This window comes from Cyprinodon variegatus, unplaced genomic scaffold (assembly GCF_000732505.1).
Source record: "Cyprinodon variegatus isolate N-32 unplaced genomic scaffold, C_variegatus-1.0 Scaffold632, whole genome shotgun sequence".
Classification (NCBI taxonomy): domain Eukaryota; kingdom Metazoa; phylum Chordata; class Actinopteri; order Cyprinodontiformes; family Cyprinodontidae; genus Cyprinodon; species Cyprinodon variegatus.
Genome location: NW_015151085.1, coordinates 392,654 through 411,606, shown reverse-complemented (window position 1 = coordinate 411,606; position 18,953 = coordinate 392,654). Strand labels below are relative to the sequence as shown.

At 36.4% G+C, this 18,953-nt stretch overlaps 1 protein-coding gene across 4 annotated transcripts in view; it reads left to right on the top strand.

Annotated features, from left to right (window-relative positions):
• kif21a (kinesin family member 21A) overlaps nt 1–18,953 on the top strand; it is an 88,768-nt gene that overhangs the window by 25,273 nt on the left and 44,542 nt on the right. For 3 of the 4 annotated variants that reach the window (XM_015393262.1, XM_015393263.1, XM_015393260.1), the window contains exons 2-6: nt 1,313–1,535; nt 12,053–12,235; nt 15,339–15,479; nt 17,637–17,768; nt 17,874–18,044. In XM_015393262.1, the coding sequence (XP_015248748.1) occupies nt 1,313–1,535; nt 12,053–12,235; nt 15,339–15,479; nt 17,637–17,768; nt 17,874–18,044 (850 nt within the window). The remainder of the gene's footprint in view (nt 1–1,312; nt 1,536–12,052; nt 12,236–15,338; nt 15,480–17,636; nt 17,769–17,873; nt 18,045–18,953) is intronic. The other variant, XM_015393261.1, reaches the window with a different exon arrangement.

Sequence of the window (18,953 nt, the reverse complement as noted above, 5' to 3'; positions counted from 1 at the left end):
AATATAATATACAAGTTTCACTTTTTAAATGGAATTACTGAAATCAATCTACTTTTTCATGATATTCTAATTTTATGACCAGCACCTGTATGTCACTTCCCCCTGGTCTTGACCCTTGTCTTCGTTATAAAGACAGAAGTGAATGCAGTTAAATTTCCCTGAGAGTCTCCATATTCACGCAAACAGCGGAGGGTTGATATTTAGGCAATACGGCTCCTTCCTGCCGGGATCTGGGTTGTTTACTGTGAAATTATCAAACATATATTTAACATTATATTTATCTTTTTCAAGGCTCTAAACTCATTGGATGAGTGGAGGTTGGGAGTAAAACGTTGAAAGTTAAAGGTATAGTCGAGGATTTTCTTTTTCAGGATGGATCATCTAAATCAGTGGTCCTCCTAATTGTCAATCATTCTGGTGATGTATTTACTTAAGGCCGTCCTACATCCTCATCCCCATTTTCACTTACCGGTGGTGAGTCTGACAAAGTGAAAAATTGCAAATCTTCTTTTGCAAAGCTTGTATGAGCGATGTAAACAGCAACTTTTAAATGGAGCGTGCACAAGGAGAAATGGGCTTGTGCACGCTCTCGCACTTGTTAAATAGGCATTCCCTTTCAGGAGCAGGTACAGGGTTGTGCATGTGCATTTTTTTTTATAAAGTGGAGAGGGTGAGTCTTTTCAGAAATTCTCAAAAATCCTCCACAATTCCCCTAAATGTTTCTTATTCTCAGCATGGTCATATGACATTGTTTTTCCCACAGTAATATTCATTACCTCATCACTAGTCATCTTTCACACAGCCACTGAAAACAGAAATGTAGTTTAAGCCAAATGCAGGTGACTGAGAGATCAGGATTTTACCACGCTATTGTCTTTCTCACGCTGAGAAATGGAGTCTTCCTATAGGCAAAAAAAAAAAAAATTGGCCAAAATTGAAAGTTCTTTAGAACTGCTTTAAAGTACTATGAGTAGATGGTCAAACGATGGCTTCTGTTGCCAAATTCCAGTCCAAATAGACTGAATTATTGTTTTTTTGGTTTCACACATTCTAGTTTTAAAAATAAAGGCCATTTGGATGTAGCTCCAGGAGTTCGTAAAGCAGTTTTAGGTAAACGGCATTAAAATGCATCATTATTTGTGGGTTATGATTTAAAAGAAAAAAAGTTTTGCATGACCAGAGTAGAATTGAGTTTTTATTACAGCTATTAATCAAAATTTGAACTGATGTTTGTTTAGCATGATTGTAGCATATGCTTCCACCTTCCATCCACATGAAAACAAGCCTTTTTTTCCGACTGTCTGTTCTCTAGGATCCGTCCTCAGCTGCCCAGGGAGAAGATCGAGGGATGTCACATCTGCACATATGTGATGCCTGGAGAGCCGCAGGTCATCCTGGGGAAGGACAAAGCCTTCACCTACGACTTTATGTTCGACATGGACTCCCAGCAGGAGGCCATCTACTCCACCTGCACAGAGAAGCTGATCGAGGGCTGCTTCGAGGGTTACAACGCCACCGTGTTTGCATACGGACAGGCAAGCCTTTGTGTTTCCGCCATCACAGCTGCAGTGCTGACGGTGCTTTTAGCCGAGCTGATGAAGGATAGCTCTGTCTACGTTTGTAATTTGAAAAAAACGTGCAGAGAAGAGGGTGATAGATTTTCTTTTTTTTTTTTCTTCTTTTTTTGACATTTTAAGCTGTAAAACTGTCAGTGTTTATTTTGGTTGTCATGGCAGTATTTTAAATTATTTTCTGAAATTCTGATGAAGAAAAAAATAGAAAAAATGAATTAGGCTGGTTTTAAAACGGTCTTAGTTTAAGTGATGTTTGTTGCTATGGAAACAATCCTGTTAAACCATTGGGGAGTTCAGGCTAAAAGCTTCAGTGTGTAATAATTAGACATTTCCTGATTTAAATGTACTATTTTATATATAAGTATTTTATAATCTACAAACTCTACGTACTGTTGGGGGGAGAAGCGGTGGGGGGGAGATGTTCATGTTGCTGCGGTCTGCAGTCTGGACGTTAGATGTCGCTAAAAATTACACACTGTAGCATTAAGTACACTTTTTAGGTATCTATACTTTACTCCATTACTTATTTTTCCTCCTACTTTTGACTTCTACTCATTACATTTTCACACAAGTATCTTTACTTTCTATTACTTACATTTTTAAAACAAACGTTACTCGTTACTCTTGGCTTCGGTTTAAAGCACAGGTCACCGACTAGCAGACTGCGATGTTATGAACAACATTAAATCCAAAGAGTTTTTCCGAGGTAAAGCTGATTTATTTGTTGAAGTCTCTTGTTATTCACACACAACAATAAACAGCAATTAGCCGACGTGGGTTTTAAAACTGCAAAGCTTTGTCTTCAACTGAAAATCAAACGGGCATCTACACAGACCAGTGTGATGCATTCGCGAGCGTCAGACAGCTATGGTGCATTCAGGAGCATGGGACATTTCATACTTACAAGGAAAGAGACAAAAACGTAACAGAACTTAACTCATACAATAATGTATTTATTCAGAAACAGTGTGGGCTTTCTTACAATACTGAATGCTCTATAATTGTGCTTCTGTTATTTTTTGATTATTCACATCTGCTAGCTTTTTATTCTAAAAAAATCTATAATATTACAGCAGCAAATTATCAAAGTTTTTCAAAAGCCTGTTTAAAAGCTCCAAATGAGGCTTCAGATCGTACAGCGACAATTGCGCTGTCATTGTTTTACAGGGTAGAATTAGCATTTGCTGAATCTTGTCTTTTAACTAGTGATGGATATACAGGAATATAGTCATACAAGTGTAAACTCCTCTCAGATAGAACAGGATGCACTATTTGGCAATTTCTATTTTTATTTTTTCATCTTTTTTTTTAATTCAGTGTAACATGAATGCATAAATACGTCATTTTATTTGAGTGTTAAATTCTGTTTAAAGTAACAGATCATTAAAAATGTCTCCTGACATTTACTGGTTGATTTTCTTTATTCGGACCCCACAGATTTTTTATTAGTTACCCGTGGTTTAATAGTTCTAAATATATATTTCACGTCATGTGCGCCATCCAATGCAGATCATTGGTGCCATCCACATCTAGTGAAAACTTGGATGAGTCATAGAACGCAAACACACATTGGTTAGCTAAAGGAAATCATTAGAAGCAAGCAGGTGTTCTTCAAACTACAAATGTGAATTGTCTATGCCATGCTAAAATGTCGGATTCAGAAAAACATGTCTAAATGTCTGAAAGGATGGACACAGGCGAGAGCGTATCGGGAGACAGAGACCAACATCCCTATCTCAAAGAATTTTTTGAAATAGACGAAAAATTGAGCTTTTAATTCATATAGTGGCATCTGGCCTTTTTCTTAAAGGTTACTTTATACTTTTATACTGTAAGTAGTTTCTGGAGCACATACTTTTTCACTTTTGCTTGAGTAAAGAGGTCAAGTTGATACTTCAACTTTTACCAGAGTGTTTTTAAACCTCAGTATCTATACTTCTACTTAAGTAACAAATGTGTGTACTTTTGACACCACGACCTCTTAGGGGCCCCATCACTGACACCTGGTGGGCCATCTGTGCAATTGTAGACTAGGACGTCTCTTTGCAGATGTAACGGTGCAAAAAAAGTCCTCTTAAAACCACCTGATACTGAAGTGACGGACCGCACGGGACCGTATTTATACCGCAACACATGCCAGATTTCAACATGATAAGCATCGATAAGCATCTGCCTGAAATGAGTTTTTGGAACTTGGGATGTCTGCAACATGTTGTGTTGCGCTGTCTCCATTGGTTACATTCAAGGTGCGTAGTCACTATTTTTCCGTGTGTGATCATATACTACTGAGAATTGCATAATTGTATCTTTTTGGCTGATTTATGAAACTGTCACCCTATCCTGAACCTTTATCACGTGTTGTACTTTATATGGGGCCCAGCCAGATGATGTTGCTTACCGGCCTATTGTTGTATCGTTACTAGGACTGGGTATTTTCACCATAGTCCTGAATCGAATCGATTTTGATTCATACAGTTCTATATCGATTAATTTCGATTCGATCTGTTTTTAGAATAATGAAAGTGGTTCAACAGTGTTTCAAAAGACTCATTTATTCTATTTTTTCCTGTCACATTAAACACAAAGTGCAAACTTGTAAATCAGACAGTTTAAACTTGAGATGTGAACAAAACTGTCTCAAAAGTGCAAACTTGTTTGTAAAAAGTGAAAAAGTGAAGCCTCACTCGAGCAAGCAGACGTGACACAGCGGGGACACAGCAGACATGCATCTGCTGCATTATCTTCACTGCATAAACCATATGTGCAGCGTTGTATGTAACAACTAAAGGGTTTTTTCTGGTCAGCCTCCATTTGTTAATGTCTTCAATCAACCTATTGGCTATATTTCCAGCTGTCTGGCTTGAACTCATCTTTAAGTGTATCTTTCCTGCTCATTTGAAACTAATCGATCTCATTTCCTAGAAAAATGTAAAGGAATCGATTTTTTTACCCAGTCCTAGTCGTTACGCCCCAAGGGGATGGGTTAAATGCAGAGAAGTAATTTCCCTCTGGGATTATTAGAGTATATAAAATACAAAAAAAAATAAAATACAAAATAAAAAATTGCTCTCATCTATGGAGGCAGACATCTTTGCAGCTGATAAACTAGTGATTGTAGAAATCAACATTATGCTCCAATGTGACTGGAGCAAGTGTAGAGCGTTGAATGCAGACAGTAGTGAACAAAAGACGGCAGAAACATGCAGAAGAAGGTTTTAGGCTGCCTGAAATGGAAGCAGTAGTAGTAATCAATGAAGAAATATATAAACATGGAACATCAATGACTACACAGCAGCAGAAGACAACAGATTTGAGTGAAATGTGTTTGTCACTATGCAGCTATACGTCAGACAACTGCAGGATAATGCCTAAACTGCAGAGAGCGGCGCACACTGAACCACCGTCATCTAAGTAATAGGAAAGCAATAAATGCAGGTTGGACAGGGACAGGCTAAAACGCAGCCCACAACAAAAAGAAATAAACCAATCCTAATTCTGCTTTTAATAGTACACACACACTCCATCCAGCTGCAGATTTGATCCCCAGTGCCAGAGCGCAGCAGCATTTTATCCCCTTAAACTTGAAACATTAAGAAAGAAGTGATTAAAACTAGAGACAAGCTGTTATTATTGTTTCTGGTTATTGTTATTGTTTTTTAACTGTGTTTACAGATTTGATTAGAAAACAAAAAATAATCCCAAAATCATTTTCAATAAAGCTTGATGTACAAGTATCAAATGTATAAGTTGTTGAACCTTGTGGCAACAGTCATAATGGTCTGCTTGTGAAAGCAAAGCCGTTGGGCTGTCAGCTAACTCTATTCCTCAAGCTATATAAGCAAAACATGACACACACGAAAGAACAAAAAAAAAAAAAATTCTCTCCTCCAGTGAAGCTGTAAATTACTCCCTCGGGACGAAACGTATACATTTTTACAAGAAAACAAGAATGTTTACCTTTTGGGGTTTTTGCACCCTGCCCAGCTGGTTAACATTATTACCTGCAGTGCAAAAGACGTTATTCAAAGGTGTGCTTGTCTTTGCCCACAATCACCTGCATGAAAACACATCCTTCGCCACTTTTAAGAAAGATGAATGTCGCTTTGGAAAACTGACATAAGGCCCAACATTAGAACAACAGCACAGAGTTTACACAATAGAAATCACTGATTAAGGAAAAATGTTTTCAAAGTGACAAATTATATATAAAATCTATATCCTAATGACTGATAAAATACTATTTATACAATTATGTATGCAAACATGTTTTGCAAATGGAAATAAAACAAATGCATGATACTCTTTAATTATAAAAGGCTTTTAAAAGTAACTTCAGACCTTATTTTTTCAAGTAATATATTTCAGCTTTTTTTTTTTCTTTTTTTTTATCAAATCAATTTTTTCAAATTAGATTTTCCAGATACCATTCTTTTTTCCATTGGTCTGCATGGACGCTAGCAACAACATTTTAATTGGCCAGTCAAGAGTAAGCATTTTTATTGGGCTTAAAGTAAAGATCTTAAAAACTGATTTGAAAATAATGCAATTTGTAAAACTCAAAGAGAAAAAAAAACAAATCAATAAAAGTGAAAACATAAAATAATAAGAAAATAAAAGAAAAAAATGTGTATAAAATGTAAATATACTCAAACAAATAAAATATGTGAGCAAAATTATTCTCAAACACTTTAATTGAGATGATTTTCAATGTTTCATTCCTGGATTACATTTTATTTTTCAAATTTCCATTTAGAAAACCTGTTTTTTGCAACAATAATGAAGCAATTCTCCCTCCATTTTTAACCATATTTTTTTCTATTGTATACATTGGTGGAGACAGGCTTATTCTTATAGGGATGGCTGATGTGCATATGCTAGTCCTAAATATCCCTTTAGTTAAAAAAAAAAAAAAAGTTAGACATACGGGCATGTTACTATTCTAATGCAATAAGTTACTAAACGGTGATTAAATGTTGTTTTCATCTTTACTAGGCAAGAAAAAGCTATTCATTTCAGCTCCTCAAAGGACCATGACTCAGTTCCAGGTAGAAATTAACTCATTTTGTTTTCTTAAACAAATTAGAAAATTAAATTTACCAGAAATAATAACAAAGTAATAATCACTGATAGAACTGTAAGGAAAAATATCCACCCATCTATCAGGGAATCATTATTTGAGGTGCAGGGGACCAGAGCAGGTATTCAATATGGCCTCCGCTAGATACGAACGTCTGTGACGTCGGCTGCAAGGCCCCTATAGTTACGCTCTCTGAATTAAATCAATTTTTTTTGGTAAATTGTCCACATTTAATAGAGGAAACAACAAAAGAAAAGAATAACAACAATAATAAAAAAAACAACAAACAAACCAAAATTTTACATAAAAGGATTAGGCTGAAGTAAAGCTTATTCTTGCCTACCCTGTTTTTATACCTTACAACCTACCAGGATATCCTTACAATACATATATAAATCTACATAACAGCATAAGATTTGATCATTTTACATTTTAAAGCTATTTTAAAGTTCAAAAAGAAAGGACATAAATTAAAGTCATCATTCAATTCATTCCACATTTTCACACCAATAACTGAAACACATCTAGACTTTATCTGGCTTCTCTCTTTTGCACATTCAAATATAAACAAATCTCACAAAATATATTTATTCTCTCTTAGCTTAAAGGCGAAGGGAAATCATATTTAAATGTTAAATCATTCTGGCTTAAACACGTATATAAATGTACTCTTTATCAGATGATATTAGAAAATTTCTATTTAAAAAAAACTGTCTTAAAATCTGGCGTTTTTTTCCATTATCTTATGCAGTCCTGTTAGTTATACGTCAGCCTGTTCACCTAAATTCGGCCAATCATACATCAACGGTCATCTGTCAATCAAATTTTTTCGGTCATGGCATCTTGATTCATATGTCACAGCTGATATACGCAACAATTGAAATAAGAAATAAGAATCATTGACTTTCCCATTGAGTTCCGTCCCCATGTTCACTGGGATGGACGTCTGTGTCTTCAGCAGGCGTAGAGCTAACAGAACTGGCAGCATTGTGAGGCAAGGGCTCAAACATGTACAGCTGTAAGCCTTCTACACCAAACCAAGCTTCTGCCGCCCTGGCGTCCTCTTCCACAACATCTTCGTCCACGCTTTCGTCCTCTAAATAAAAAATGCATGACAGAGGAGACTCATCCACGACCTCCGACACTAAACTCTCCTCCTCTTGCATGTTTCGGCTGTCCATAGCGTTCCTTGACAGTGTCGTTTCTAAGTCACCAATTTATTGCTACTTTGTCCCAATGGAATTTCCCATTGGAAACCTACTAGCACTAAGTTGCTAACTAGTTAGCAAGATGCTTCAGACAAACCAGCCACAACCAAACTGCTTGCCAACCTTCCGCCACAACAATCCCGCCCCCTTGATACACGACCAATAGCATTCACTTTATTCACTCGCGTAAAGTCATGGACCACTCTGGAGAATTCGGAAATGCAATGGTTGGAACTGCCGCTTCCCTATGACTTTAAATAATTTCTGATCACTAGAAGGAAGACTTTTGTTTAATGCTTTTTACATTATTTTAATTATTTTTATACAAGCAATATCTTTAAATTTTATTTTATTATTTTAAATGAAACAATTTAAGGAATAGTGGATGATCTTCCTTCAGCATAGAGTTTTGGGGGGTAATCTTATCTCTTACCGTATACTTTCAAAATTACTATGATTCGTAAGTATATCAATTTCTAGAATAATCTCCTAATATACCTTTATAAATTATAGTTACCATTAATAGCTCCACCAAGGAGGTTGTTTTCAGTTGAGTTTGTGTGTTTGTGTACAGAATAATTTGAAAAGCTATGAAAAGATTTTAATGACATTTTTGCCAGAGGTGTATCTCAGTCAAAGGAACAAATTTTGGTTATGGTCAATATCATAAACTGGATGCCTGAATTATTTAAAAGATTCTTTAACATTATTTGGCGGAAGGAGCAGTTCCCCCCTAAACCAGAGGGTGGCTATTGGCAGCTTCAGCATTGGGCTATTGACAGCTTCAGCATTGGACTGGGAAAAAAAAAATAAGTCCAGAAGTTTTATATTGAAATAAAAGACTGGATATCAAACCAACCCCTCAAAGCTAACCCTCTGTTTGCGTGTTCTCGCGGAGGGTCCACCACATTTGGGCTGTACCAAGCCATATAGTGGGTAGGGCGAGTGGGACATTCTGCCCTTAAATAGTGAGTCTACATCAGTATCGGCTCGCTGGAATTTGCCAGCAGGTGTAACTGCGGACTAGTTATGGAGCAAACATGTACATTCAAATGTAAGTTCCGTTGGTTTGCTGCATCTTCGGCAGACTGACAGAAAATCACAAGTTGGGAAACATAAAAAAGGAGTAATTAATCCCAAAATAGCAGGTCTTCTTTGAAATAGTTTGATTCGACTGGTTTGATTTATCTTTAGGAAATTCAAAATGTTTGAGCTACAGCCACACACATGCTTGGCACTGTGTTGCCATAGGAACGATTGCTTTCCTTTTCCATTGGAGGGAAGAGGCCATCCCATTCAAGTCGATATCCCCCACAACTATAATCCACGCTCCTTCAACAGCTGCGTGTGACTTTATTGCGAGGGACACTTGATAGTTAAGGGTTAGTAGTTAGAGGTTGGTTTGGGATTCAACACAAAACATAGAAAGGTGAGTTGTGCCTCACTCAAAGTCTCCATCTGCTGATCAAACAAGAAAGCTGAGTGCAGAGTGAATGAAGGTGAGAGCAGAACAGACACCAGAGGCTGCAGACGCACTTTGCCTTATTTAGAAACTTAGAAAAGGATTTTAAAGAAATTGTTACCAAAGCTGCGCCTCATGCCAACAAGTAACAATTATTTTAAATTTGGCACTGATCCAGATCATGTGCAGGTTATAGCTATAGGTGTGAGTAAAAATATGAGGCAAAACTTAATGTCTGAGCTCTCAGAGTGCTTGTCTAGTATTAACATAGTTTGGTTGTTATTTATCTCTAGCTAAATAGAGACTGTCATCTGCAGAGACTTATACATTTTCCTTCTCCCCAAAAAAACTTAGTGCATCTGTATTTTCATCTTTGTTAGGTTAAATAATTACTCTAATTCAGTTTTTAGTTTCTGGTTTTAATATACTAACAGTTAAAATGTGAAACTAGTAAGGATGTTTTCTATCAATGCTGCCACCCTCTGGTTTAGAAGAGATTTGCTTTTTCCAGTGGTGGTGTATTACATTCGTACAGGACCAACAAATCACCTGGCAGGTGGTAGCTGGATTAAACAATTTGGATAGAAATAAATATATTTATTTATCCTTTTAAAAGCATTTAACACTAAATTCAATTTAGTTTACATTTAGTTTCATTTCTCATTGTAAATTGTATTGCTGATGCCGATATCAGAAGAGCCCTTTTAATGTGTTCAGTTTGAGAGCCCTCTCCTCCTACATCAGCCTACCTTCCAGGTTGCCATAGACACAGCGAGCAGTTGGGTGACACCTGTGTGATTGAGTACATTTACTCCTCATTCATACATCTTTCATGTGTGGCAGCGTTAAGCCGTACATTTGCATCCCTGCAGTGGCTGGCCTACTTATGAGTTCATGTTCAGAGAGGATGGCTTGGCCTAGATCATGGCTGTTTGCCCTCCCTCTGTCCCTCTTTACAGGGTCTTATCTAGATTTAGAGCGACCCGCTCGGCTGCATCACAAGACTGCAGCCCTGCTTGGGTTTTGATATAAACAGGCATTAACGATGGGTGGAGCAGACTAAATCCGTCTCATCCATTAATTATTTGGCTATTCAAGTCTCAGTTTGCCTGAATATGTGCATCCAAAAAAAAAAAAAAAAAAATTTATGGAAAAACCTGTTTGCACTGTTAATCAAGTAGAGATTTACTGCCCATTATATCAGGATTTAGAAAAAAACTTTGTCATTAGAGACACTGTGGGGCTTTAGGCTCAGAAGGGTAATATAAAAAAACTGTAAACTTCAGCTCTACATGGTATTTATTATTTATGCAGTGACTTTTATTTTTGCAAGCAAAGAAAGCTGAAGTGTTGGATCGCAGGATGCTACATTCTGCTGAAATGGATCTCCAAACAGCTGTTCAGCTTGTGCATTTTTTGCCCTGCGCACCAAAGAGGCATTCGTAGAGTTGTGGAGAGGCTGCAGTGGAACAAGGGCTACTGACGGTGTCAACCATCAGAGGAAGAGAAAGTGTTGTTCTAGCAGAAATCTAGATGGTTTTTAGGTGGAGCAGAGATCAGGAGCAATAGCACAGGAAAACCAGGCAATCGTAGAGCAAAAACGGCAATTTTACAGCTGCATCGATGCTGCTGCACCCCATTTTGAAGAGCGAAATGGCACGTCAATAGAAACTATTGCTTCACTTAACTCAGAAAGTATCTCCTTCGCGGACCCTGAAAAAAAATGAAACCCCTGCTTATTGTAACAGGAACCCCAATTAATGAAGCTGAGCTTCTCTGTTTCTTGTCAACACATTCTAAAACCCACAGAGACCTTTACAATACCAAATGAAGGGAAATTGGCAATAAAAACAGTGCTTCATCATTTTTACAGCACCCTGGAGGCAAAGCAAAGTGTCCTCACAGCATTTAAGGCTGCATTAACCTTTTTAGCTTCCACAGGGTGACAACTCCTCCTCCACTTCCACTGAAAAATGTCTTCAGCGAGTGTAACGCTCTAGACTCAAATAGGTTCAGCTACAGATGTGTGAATAAAAAAACCCAAACAACAATGATTGTGTTTCGAAACGCAATCTAGATTCCTCTGGAGCCGGGTCTGTTAAGAGTAACTTTTTAGTTTTATTTTCATTTTATATTGGTACATTTTTCCCAGAATAATTTAACAGATTTGAAAAAATAATTTTCATAATTACTTTTTACTAATTTTATATTTTTTCAGTTTCTTTTATTTTTTTTTTCTCCAGAATTTCAATCGTTTTAAATTGCGTTTTCCAGATCACAATCTCTTCACTTCTGGGGGTTTGAATTAGGAGCTAAGAAGATTTTCTCTTGGTCTGCATGGACATTAGCAACAAGATTTTCTTGGTTAATGTGTGCATCAAGAGAAAGTGTATCGGTCAAAACACAACTTCAATCTGAAAAACAGAAATAAAAAAAAAATAATAATAATTTAAGTTAGATTTTCATTTACAAAATGACAATAGAAGAAAATTCAGCCAAATTTTAGCAGCACCTCTAAATTCAAGTGCATGAGATTTTCCTGTATGATGCCTTAAGTTAAAACATCATGGGTTTTATTGGGCTAAAACATAAATGCATACATTACCTGAACTATACATTATTATTATATTGCTATATCTGGTAATTGTTCATATGTTTTATAGTAGTTGTTTTGAACCTTTATCAGGAACTGGTCCACATCCATCTCTAATGTTTCTTCTTTCCCCTCCAGACAGGATCGGGGAAGACGTACACAATGGGGACCGGCTTCGATGTCAACATCGCAGAGGAGGAGCTGGGCATCATTCCTCGTGCTGTCCATCACCTCTATAAGGGCATCGAGGAGCGCCGCCAGGCGGCTCAGGAGCAAGGGCGTCCCGTACCGGAGTTCAAGATCAACGCACAGTTCCTCGAGGTACACGCCTCCACAGGATTGTTAGCCTTAGAGTGAAGGGTGACCAAATACAGCAGATGAAATGGTTTAAACAGAAGCTCTGCTGGTTTAGCCAACGGTAACAGCAGAACTCATCGAAGTTAAAGAAAACACTGGAAAAAATCTAAATCTAGATAAATCATATTTTTCTTAAAATAAGTGCAGTTGTTTTGGGATTGAAAGGTAAAAGAGACATTTTGCCATGTAAAAAGGCAACTTACATCTAAAATAAGAAAACACAATTGCATTGTCTTATTTCAAGTGCATTTTATCCAAATATCTTATTTTAAGAGTAAAAATACTCATTACATTGGAAAATCATCTCTTTTACCTACTCAAATTAAGCGTAATACACTTAATTCAAGAAATTTTTACCTATCTCTAGATAATTTTTCCAGAGTAGCAGATGTTTTTAAGGGATTAGTAAAAAACTTCACCACCCTAAACCTTTTGGTTACATTACTGCAGCACAACTAGAACTGGAAGACCAGAGATGCACGGGAAAACACCTGAATTGTTTCTCACATCCTATCCTCAACCTGTGGGGCTCAATATGATTTTTGGGCATCCTTTGTAGATGGAATGACTTTGTCTCCTGAGAACCCTGTTCAGGAGGATTAGGAGTGGGTTTATGGAAATCTTTGGCTATTCTTCCAAAGCATGTTTGCTTTGTCAGGCTTTTGAGAGGAACTGTTTTCTAAAAATTTCTTTTCTTTAAAAAAAAAAAAAAAAAAGTATTATTTCAATTTTATTTTCTCAAGCCTTAGCTTTTATTTTTTTGTAGCTTTTATATTTCAATATTTTTTTATTTCCCTTTTTCAGAATGCGTTTTTTGAATTGCTTTCTTTTGAAATTGTGTTTTACGGATTAAATTGTCCTCACTACAAACCCAAAACAATTGCTCACTCTAGAGGAAAGCCCGCCCCAGAAATGAAGTGATTTACAATATGCAGAACAGAATGCAATATCTAAGACTTAATCTGAAAACAGAAATTAAAAAGGAAAAAAATTTGTTTTTAAAAAATCATTAAACTGGGAGGAAATTGAAAACGAAAAAAAAAATATATATATTTTTTAAAGAAACTGATTTAAAAAATAAAATCTGACAGAGTTCTTCTATTCTCAAAATCTGAATTTGATTAAGAAATCTTTTCAAAGTTTAATGTCTAGATTGCTGACATTCTTTTTTTCATATCTATTTAGAAAATGTGTTCTTTGCTTGTAACAATAATGGAACAAGATTCCCTCCATAGAAAAAGGAATCGGCCCAAAACTGTCTCTTGGTCTCCTAAAGGATCTAAAGTTTGTTTTACTGGATCTATGCGGTTAAAGCTCAGGTCCTGAAAAATGTCCAACATAATACCAAAAAACTTCACTTCACAATGCAGGCAGACAAGTACCGTTCTCCTGGCAACTATGGCTATGTTCACTCCGTAGCCTGAAGTGACCCAAATCCGATTTTTTGGCCCATATGCAACCTGTATCTGGTCTTTTCATGACAGTCTGAACAACGCAGATCCGATTTTTTCCAATGCGACCCAGGCCACTTGGCTATGTGGTCCGATACGAATCTGATCTTTTCAAATGTGACCTGTGTCTGAACAGCCAGGTCGTATTCATACCACCTGAACGCCATTAATACCCTGCTGGCCTGTGATGTCATTGCGTCCTTTACTGTGCATGCGGGACACTTGCGTAGTATGACTGCAGTTCACACAGTAGATCAAATGCAAGTGGCATATATTTGGAAATGTGAACGGCAACGCAAAAAAAATCTTATTTCACCAAAAAAATCAGAATTGAGCATCAAGGCCTGCAGGGTGAACATAGCCAATGAAACCCAGAGCGGTCAGTCAGATTGCCAGATTAAGAAGTGGGATTCATCCCTCCAGAGGACACAACTCCATGGCTCTGGAATCCAGTGGTGTCTTGCTTTTCACCACTGAATCATCATCATCATCATCATCATCATCATCATCATCATCATCGTCGTTTTACATTGAAGTTGGTGAATTATGGCTTAGATGCAGCTGCTCTGCCTTAGAAACCTATTCTATGAAGCTCTATACGGAACTATTCCTGAAATAATCTGAAGATTATGTGATGTTCTTTGGAGGAAATTTGTTCTGTGATAGTTGGAAGCAAAGGAAACGTTTTGTAAATTTAAATTTGGGGAAGAAAAAGTAATCCAGAAAAAACATTAAAACAGATAATATTAAGAACTTTTTTTTTCTTTTTTTATCTTGAAATCTTTATATTTTTTTTTATTTTATGTTTTAGTTTTAAATTTCTTTTTCAAATAGTTAATAAATCTATTTCTTTAGAACTTGAGTTTTACAGATTGCATTTCTGGGGGCGGGCTTTCCTCTGGAGTGAGGAAAAAACAGCGACTCTTATTGGTCTGCTAAATGTTACTAACAACAATATTTTGGTCCAGAGGGAGAGTTTGTTTTGGGCTAGATGTGAAGAAAATGAATTCAGTAAAACGCAATATGTAAAGAAAGCAAGACGTGAAACACTCTGAAAAAGAAAAATTTAAAGAGAAAAATTTTGAGAGTATAAAATCTTTAAAAAAAACAACACTAAAGAATTAAAATTAACGAGAAAGAATAGAATCTGGTTAAACAGCAAAGCTACTCTTCAAAACTTTTTTTTTTATTAAGCTTTAAGTTTCACTTCTGGATCCCTTTTCTTTTTTAACTGCCCTTCTTCTGTTCCTGTCTTTAGCTAACTGGTTTTCATCCCCAGCAACTCAAAATAAAGAATTAATGATTAAATATGAGAACTGAAAACCTTTCATGTTTGTAGAAGAGCCAATTTAAAACAGATTTTTTTTTTGGGGTCTTTTTCCGTTAAAGACATGAACAGTCTCACCTACATGATTAAAGTTTGCTCACAAACATTGTGCCAAACTGAGTGATGTTTCCTCACTATGGCAAACACCAGGAAAAAGTTGAATACATGCCTTTAATCTTATTACATTTTTATTGTGTCTGTCTGTTCCTTCTTGGACTGTATGTGGATGTCAAATAAAAGAGCTTATGAAGGATCATTAAAGTGTTCCTGGTTTGTTTTCTGCTCTTAGCTTTATAATGAGGAGGTCCTGGACCTGTTTGACTCCACACGCGACATGAAGCAGAAGTCTAACATTAAGATCCATGAAGACGCCAACGGGGGAATCTACACAGTCGGAGTGACCACCCGGACTGTGTCCTCAGAGGCTGAGGTAATAAACCAAACAGAGCCTAGATCTCTGCTTGACAGCTAAGCTTTCTGATATAGCAACGCACTTTATTGTATGGTTGGAACTGGAAACTTAAATCATCTTGACCCACATCTCTGTTTTTGGGTCTTTTGTTTCCACACAAGCAATGCCAAATGATTAATGCATATTGCTGTACTTCGGCCCAATTGTTCCGATTAGAAAATAAGTCTAAGTCTTTCAGCTCCTAAACAATGCTTAAACATATGAGTGATGTGAAGGTCGATACTAAAATATAGATATCAGAACTATAGGCTCAAAATGTATTTTTAGATTCAAATTTTGATTCTTTTGATACTACATTAATTTTAGATAGTTTATCTTAACTAGAAAATGCATGCGTTTGATGACAACTACTTTTTCATCCGCCTGTAATTGTGTCGGTACGTTAAGCCAAGCACAGCGTGATGCATCAAATTGATCAAAACAGAAGTCTATTAGGAGTTCTTTTAGCTTCACAAATTGCCTAAATGCAACCTGTGATCTTTGTGGGACAACGGTGAGAAATTGATGCAACACGAGAAACACAACATAGAATAATGGAGAACCGATGAAAGGAGACAGAAGAGGAAGAGCAGCTACAGGGCGAGGATTTGTGCAGCTTTAAATGGCACCAAGCACTGCTGCAGGCAGAGTCGCTCATTATTCATAAAAATGGTTATAAAATAAATTACTGAACAAATACCTGCTTTAGTTCAGCTTTTTACACAGAACTGCTGTTTCAGATTTCCTAACAAATGGATCATTTAAAATGTATTATATCTATCATTAAGAACAATTTTAATAAAACAGCTTTGATGAACAAAAAACAGTAGATGGTTACAAATTATGTTTTGCTTTTTAAAATAAGTTAAGCATTTATGTATTTAAGTTAATATTTCTAAGGCATTTTTATTATTAGCCATTGGGTATTATGCAGCAGCGGTTTTAGTCATTAGGGTTTTTTAAAGTCTTAGTTCTAAAAATAATTGGCTTTTCAGGCTTTTTAATAATCTGTAATTGGGAACCAACCAGACAGATGCATATTTAAGTAGCATTAAATTTAACACCACCTCTATTGCTTCCTCTCATTTAAAGGAGCCTGTTTAACCCTTTATTGGGCAAGTTAACGTTTTTGATCACTTACATCCCCCTTACAGATGGAGTTCCCCCCCCGAGGTCTAGAAGCACAAGATCTATATCCAGTCATTCAGCAAAGATCCTGCTACATGACTGTACATTTAAGTAGCATTAAATTTAACACCACCTCTATTGCTTCCTCTCATTTAAAGGAGCCTGCTTAACCCTTTATAGGGCAAGTTAACGTTTTTGATCACTTGCATACCCCTTACAAATGGAGTCTGGCATAAAATCACTTGTGGGGGTGACTGTCACATAGAGCAGGTTTATAAAGTGCATATGTAGGCCAAAAAGGACGCTGTGGTTGTCATAAACTCTAAATAAAATTAATTAATTGAATTTTATTGATCTCGTATTGGAGAAANGTGAGATCTAGAAGCACAACATCTATGTCCAGCCATTCAGCAAAGATACTGCTACATGCCTGTACATCTTATTTTGGCATTTGACCAATTAGATGAGCCCTTGAATTATATATTTCCTACTGTAAATAAGTTGAAGAAAAGGTAAGTCAAGAAGAAAAGGGAAAAAGCTAATTGAAAAGTTAAAAAGTAAAGTTCAAAAGTCTATTTAACAATTATATTTAGGTTTATAAACAAAAAATGTAAGTGCTAGTATCAGCATTAATGCCTCTAAGGTTATGTTGTACCAAAAATAATGTGTTTCTTTCCCTCTCAGTGTTTTTCATGGATTTCTTATAGAAGCACTTCTGTTATTTTTCTTAATATATTCTGTCAAGTTATCCATATTTTTTTAATGTTACAAAGGTAATAACGTCTTGTCTTGGATTCCAATAACACTATTGGCTTGAATTTTTTAATTTCAAAGTATTTCACTGAGTGCTCTATAAAAGGGTAACACTTCAAGGCTAACAGTCATGAAGTGATATTTATTAGATTATTTACTGTCAGAGAAGTTTTAGCTTAGTGAAATTAGAACCACTGCTTCCTTTTTTTATTTTAATGCCATGTGTGCTTATCGGCCTTCTGTGTGCCTCTGCAGATGATGCAGTGCCTGAAGCTGGGGGCTCTGTCTCGCACCACAGCCAGCACTCAGATGAATGTCCAGAGCTCCCGATCCCACGCCATCTTCACCATCCACCTGTGCCAAGTCCGCGTCTGTGCCTCTGACAATGTTAGTGAGAGCTAACCCTAACAGCACATAAAAAAAAAAAAAAAACTTCTTGTTTTGGTCACGTTTAGCTGAAGGAACTCTGTTTTGCTTTTCGTCACATTTCAGCAGGAAAGTGAGAAAGATAATAAAGATTCTAATGGAAACGGTGAGATGGATGAATATGAGACCCTGACTGCCAAGTTCCACTTCGTGGACCTGGCTGGTTCTGAGAGACTGAAGAGAACTGGAGCAACGGGAGACCGAGCCAAAGAGGGCATCTCCATCAACTGTGGACTGGTGAGCCATTTCCATGCAACTTCCTGCTGGAGTCTTTTTATTGTTTTAAATTAGACTGCCACCTAGTGGTTCAGTGTATTATTACTACCCTGAAAGGTTGCTTCTTGTTAAAAAAAAAGCTGAAAACTGGATTAAAAAATTTGCTCTGTCTTCAAGCTAAAGTAAATAAAACTATAAGTTCTTTACGAAGGGATAACTTTTAGTTTTTAAAACAGTTTCAGCCTGTTTGAAACATCAATATTCTCTTCATCCTAAAAATTAAGCCTTATACTCTTCAATTATATGAATTCCTCTTCTCTATGTGAACATCCCTTCAGTTTATAGTGCTGAACAGGATTTACATCTCAAACTGTTTTGGTCTGAAGTTAATCCTTATGGTAACAAATGTTAAAGAAATTTAAACGAAAATATATTTTAGAAATTCTTGGTCATTATTTACAGACGAGATGCACCTTGTTTTTAAATGAACGGCTTCATGCAGTCCTTCTGTTACTTGTAAGGTGTTGAATGACCTGAGGAAGGTGTGATCGCTCCACTGGTTCATACAGACGTTAGTAAAAGATTAAAGACTAATGCCGGTTATGTTAATATCGTCTTAGACCTAAAATGAAAGCCTGTGGGAATCTGCTCAAATAATTCCTTCTTTTTCCTCCACCACAGAATTAAACAAGTTATAAATATTAAGGAAGTATCTATATAAAATCATTTTATACAATAGTAGCAGTTTTTTGTCTTTTTCTTATTTTAATAAAAATAAAATCTGATATGATCTAATAAATTTTTGTCTATAATGTTTGGGAATAGTTTTAATCAGCAGTGTTTACCAGTGGCGGCCGGCCCATAGGGGGCGCTGGGGCACCGCCCTCCCTGATAAGAAGAGAGAAACGTAAAATATATTTTTAGAAATTA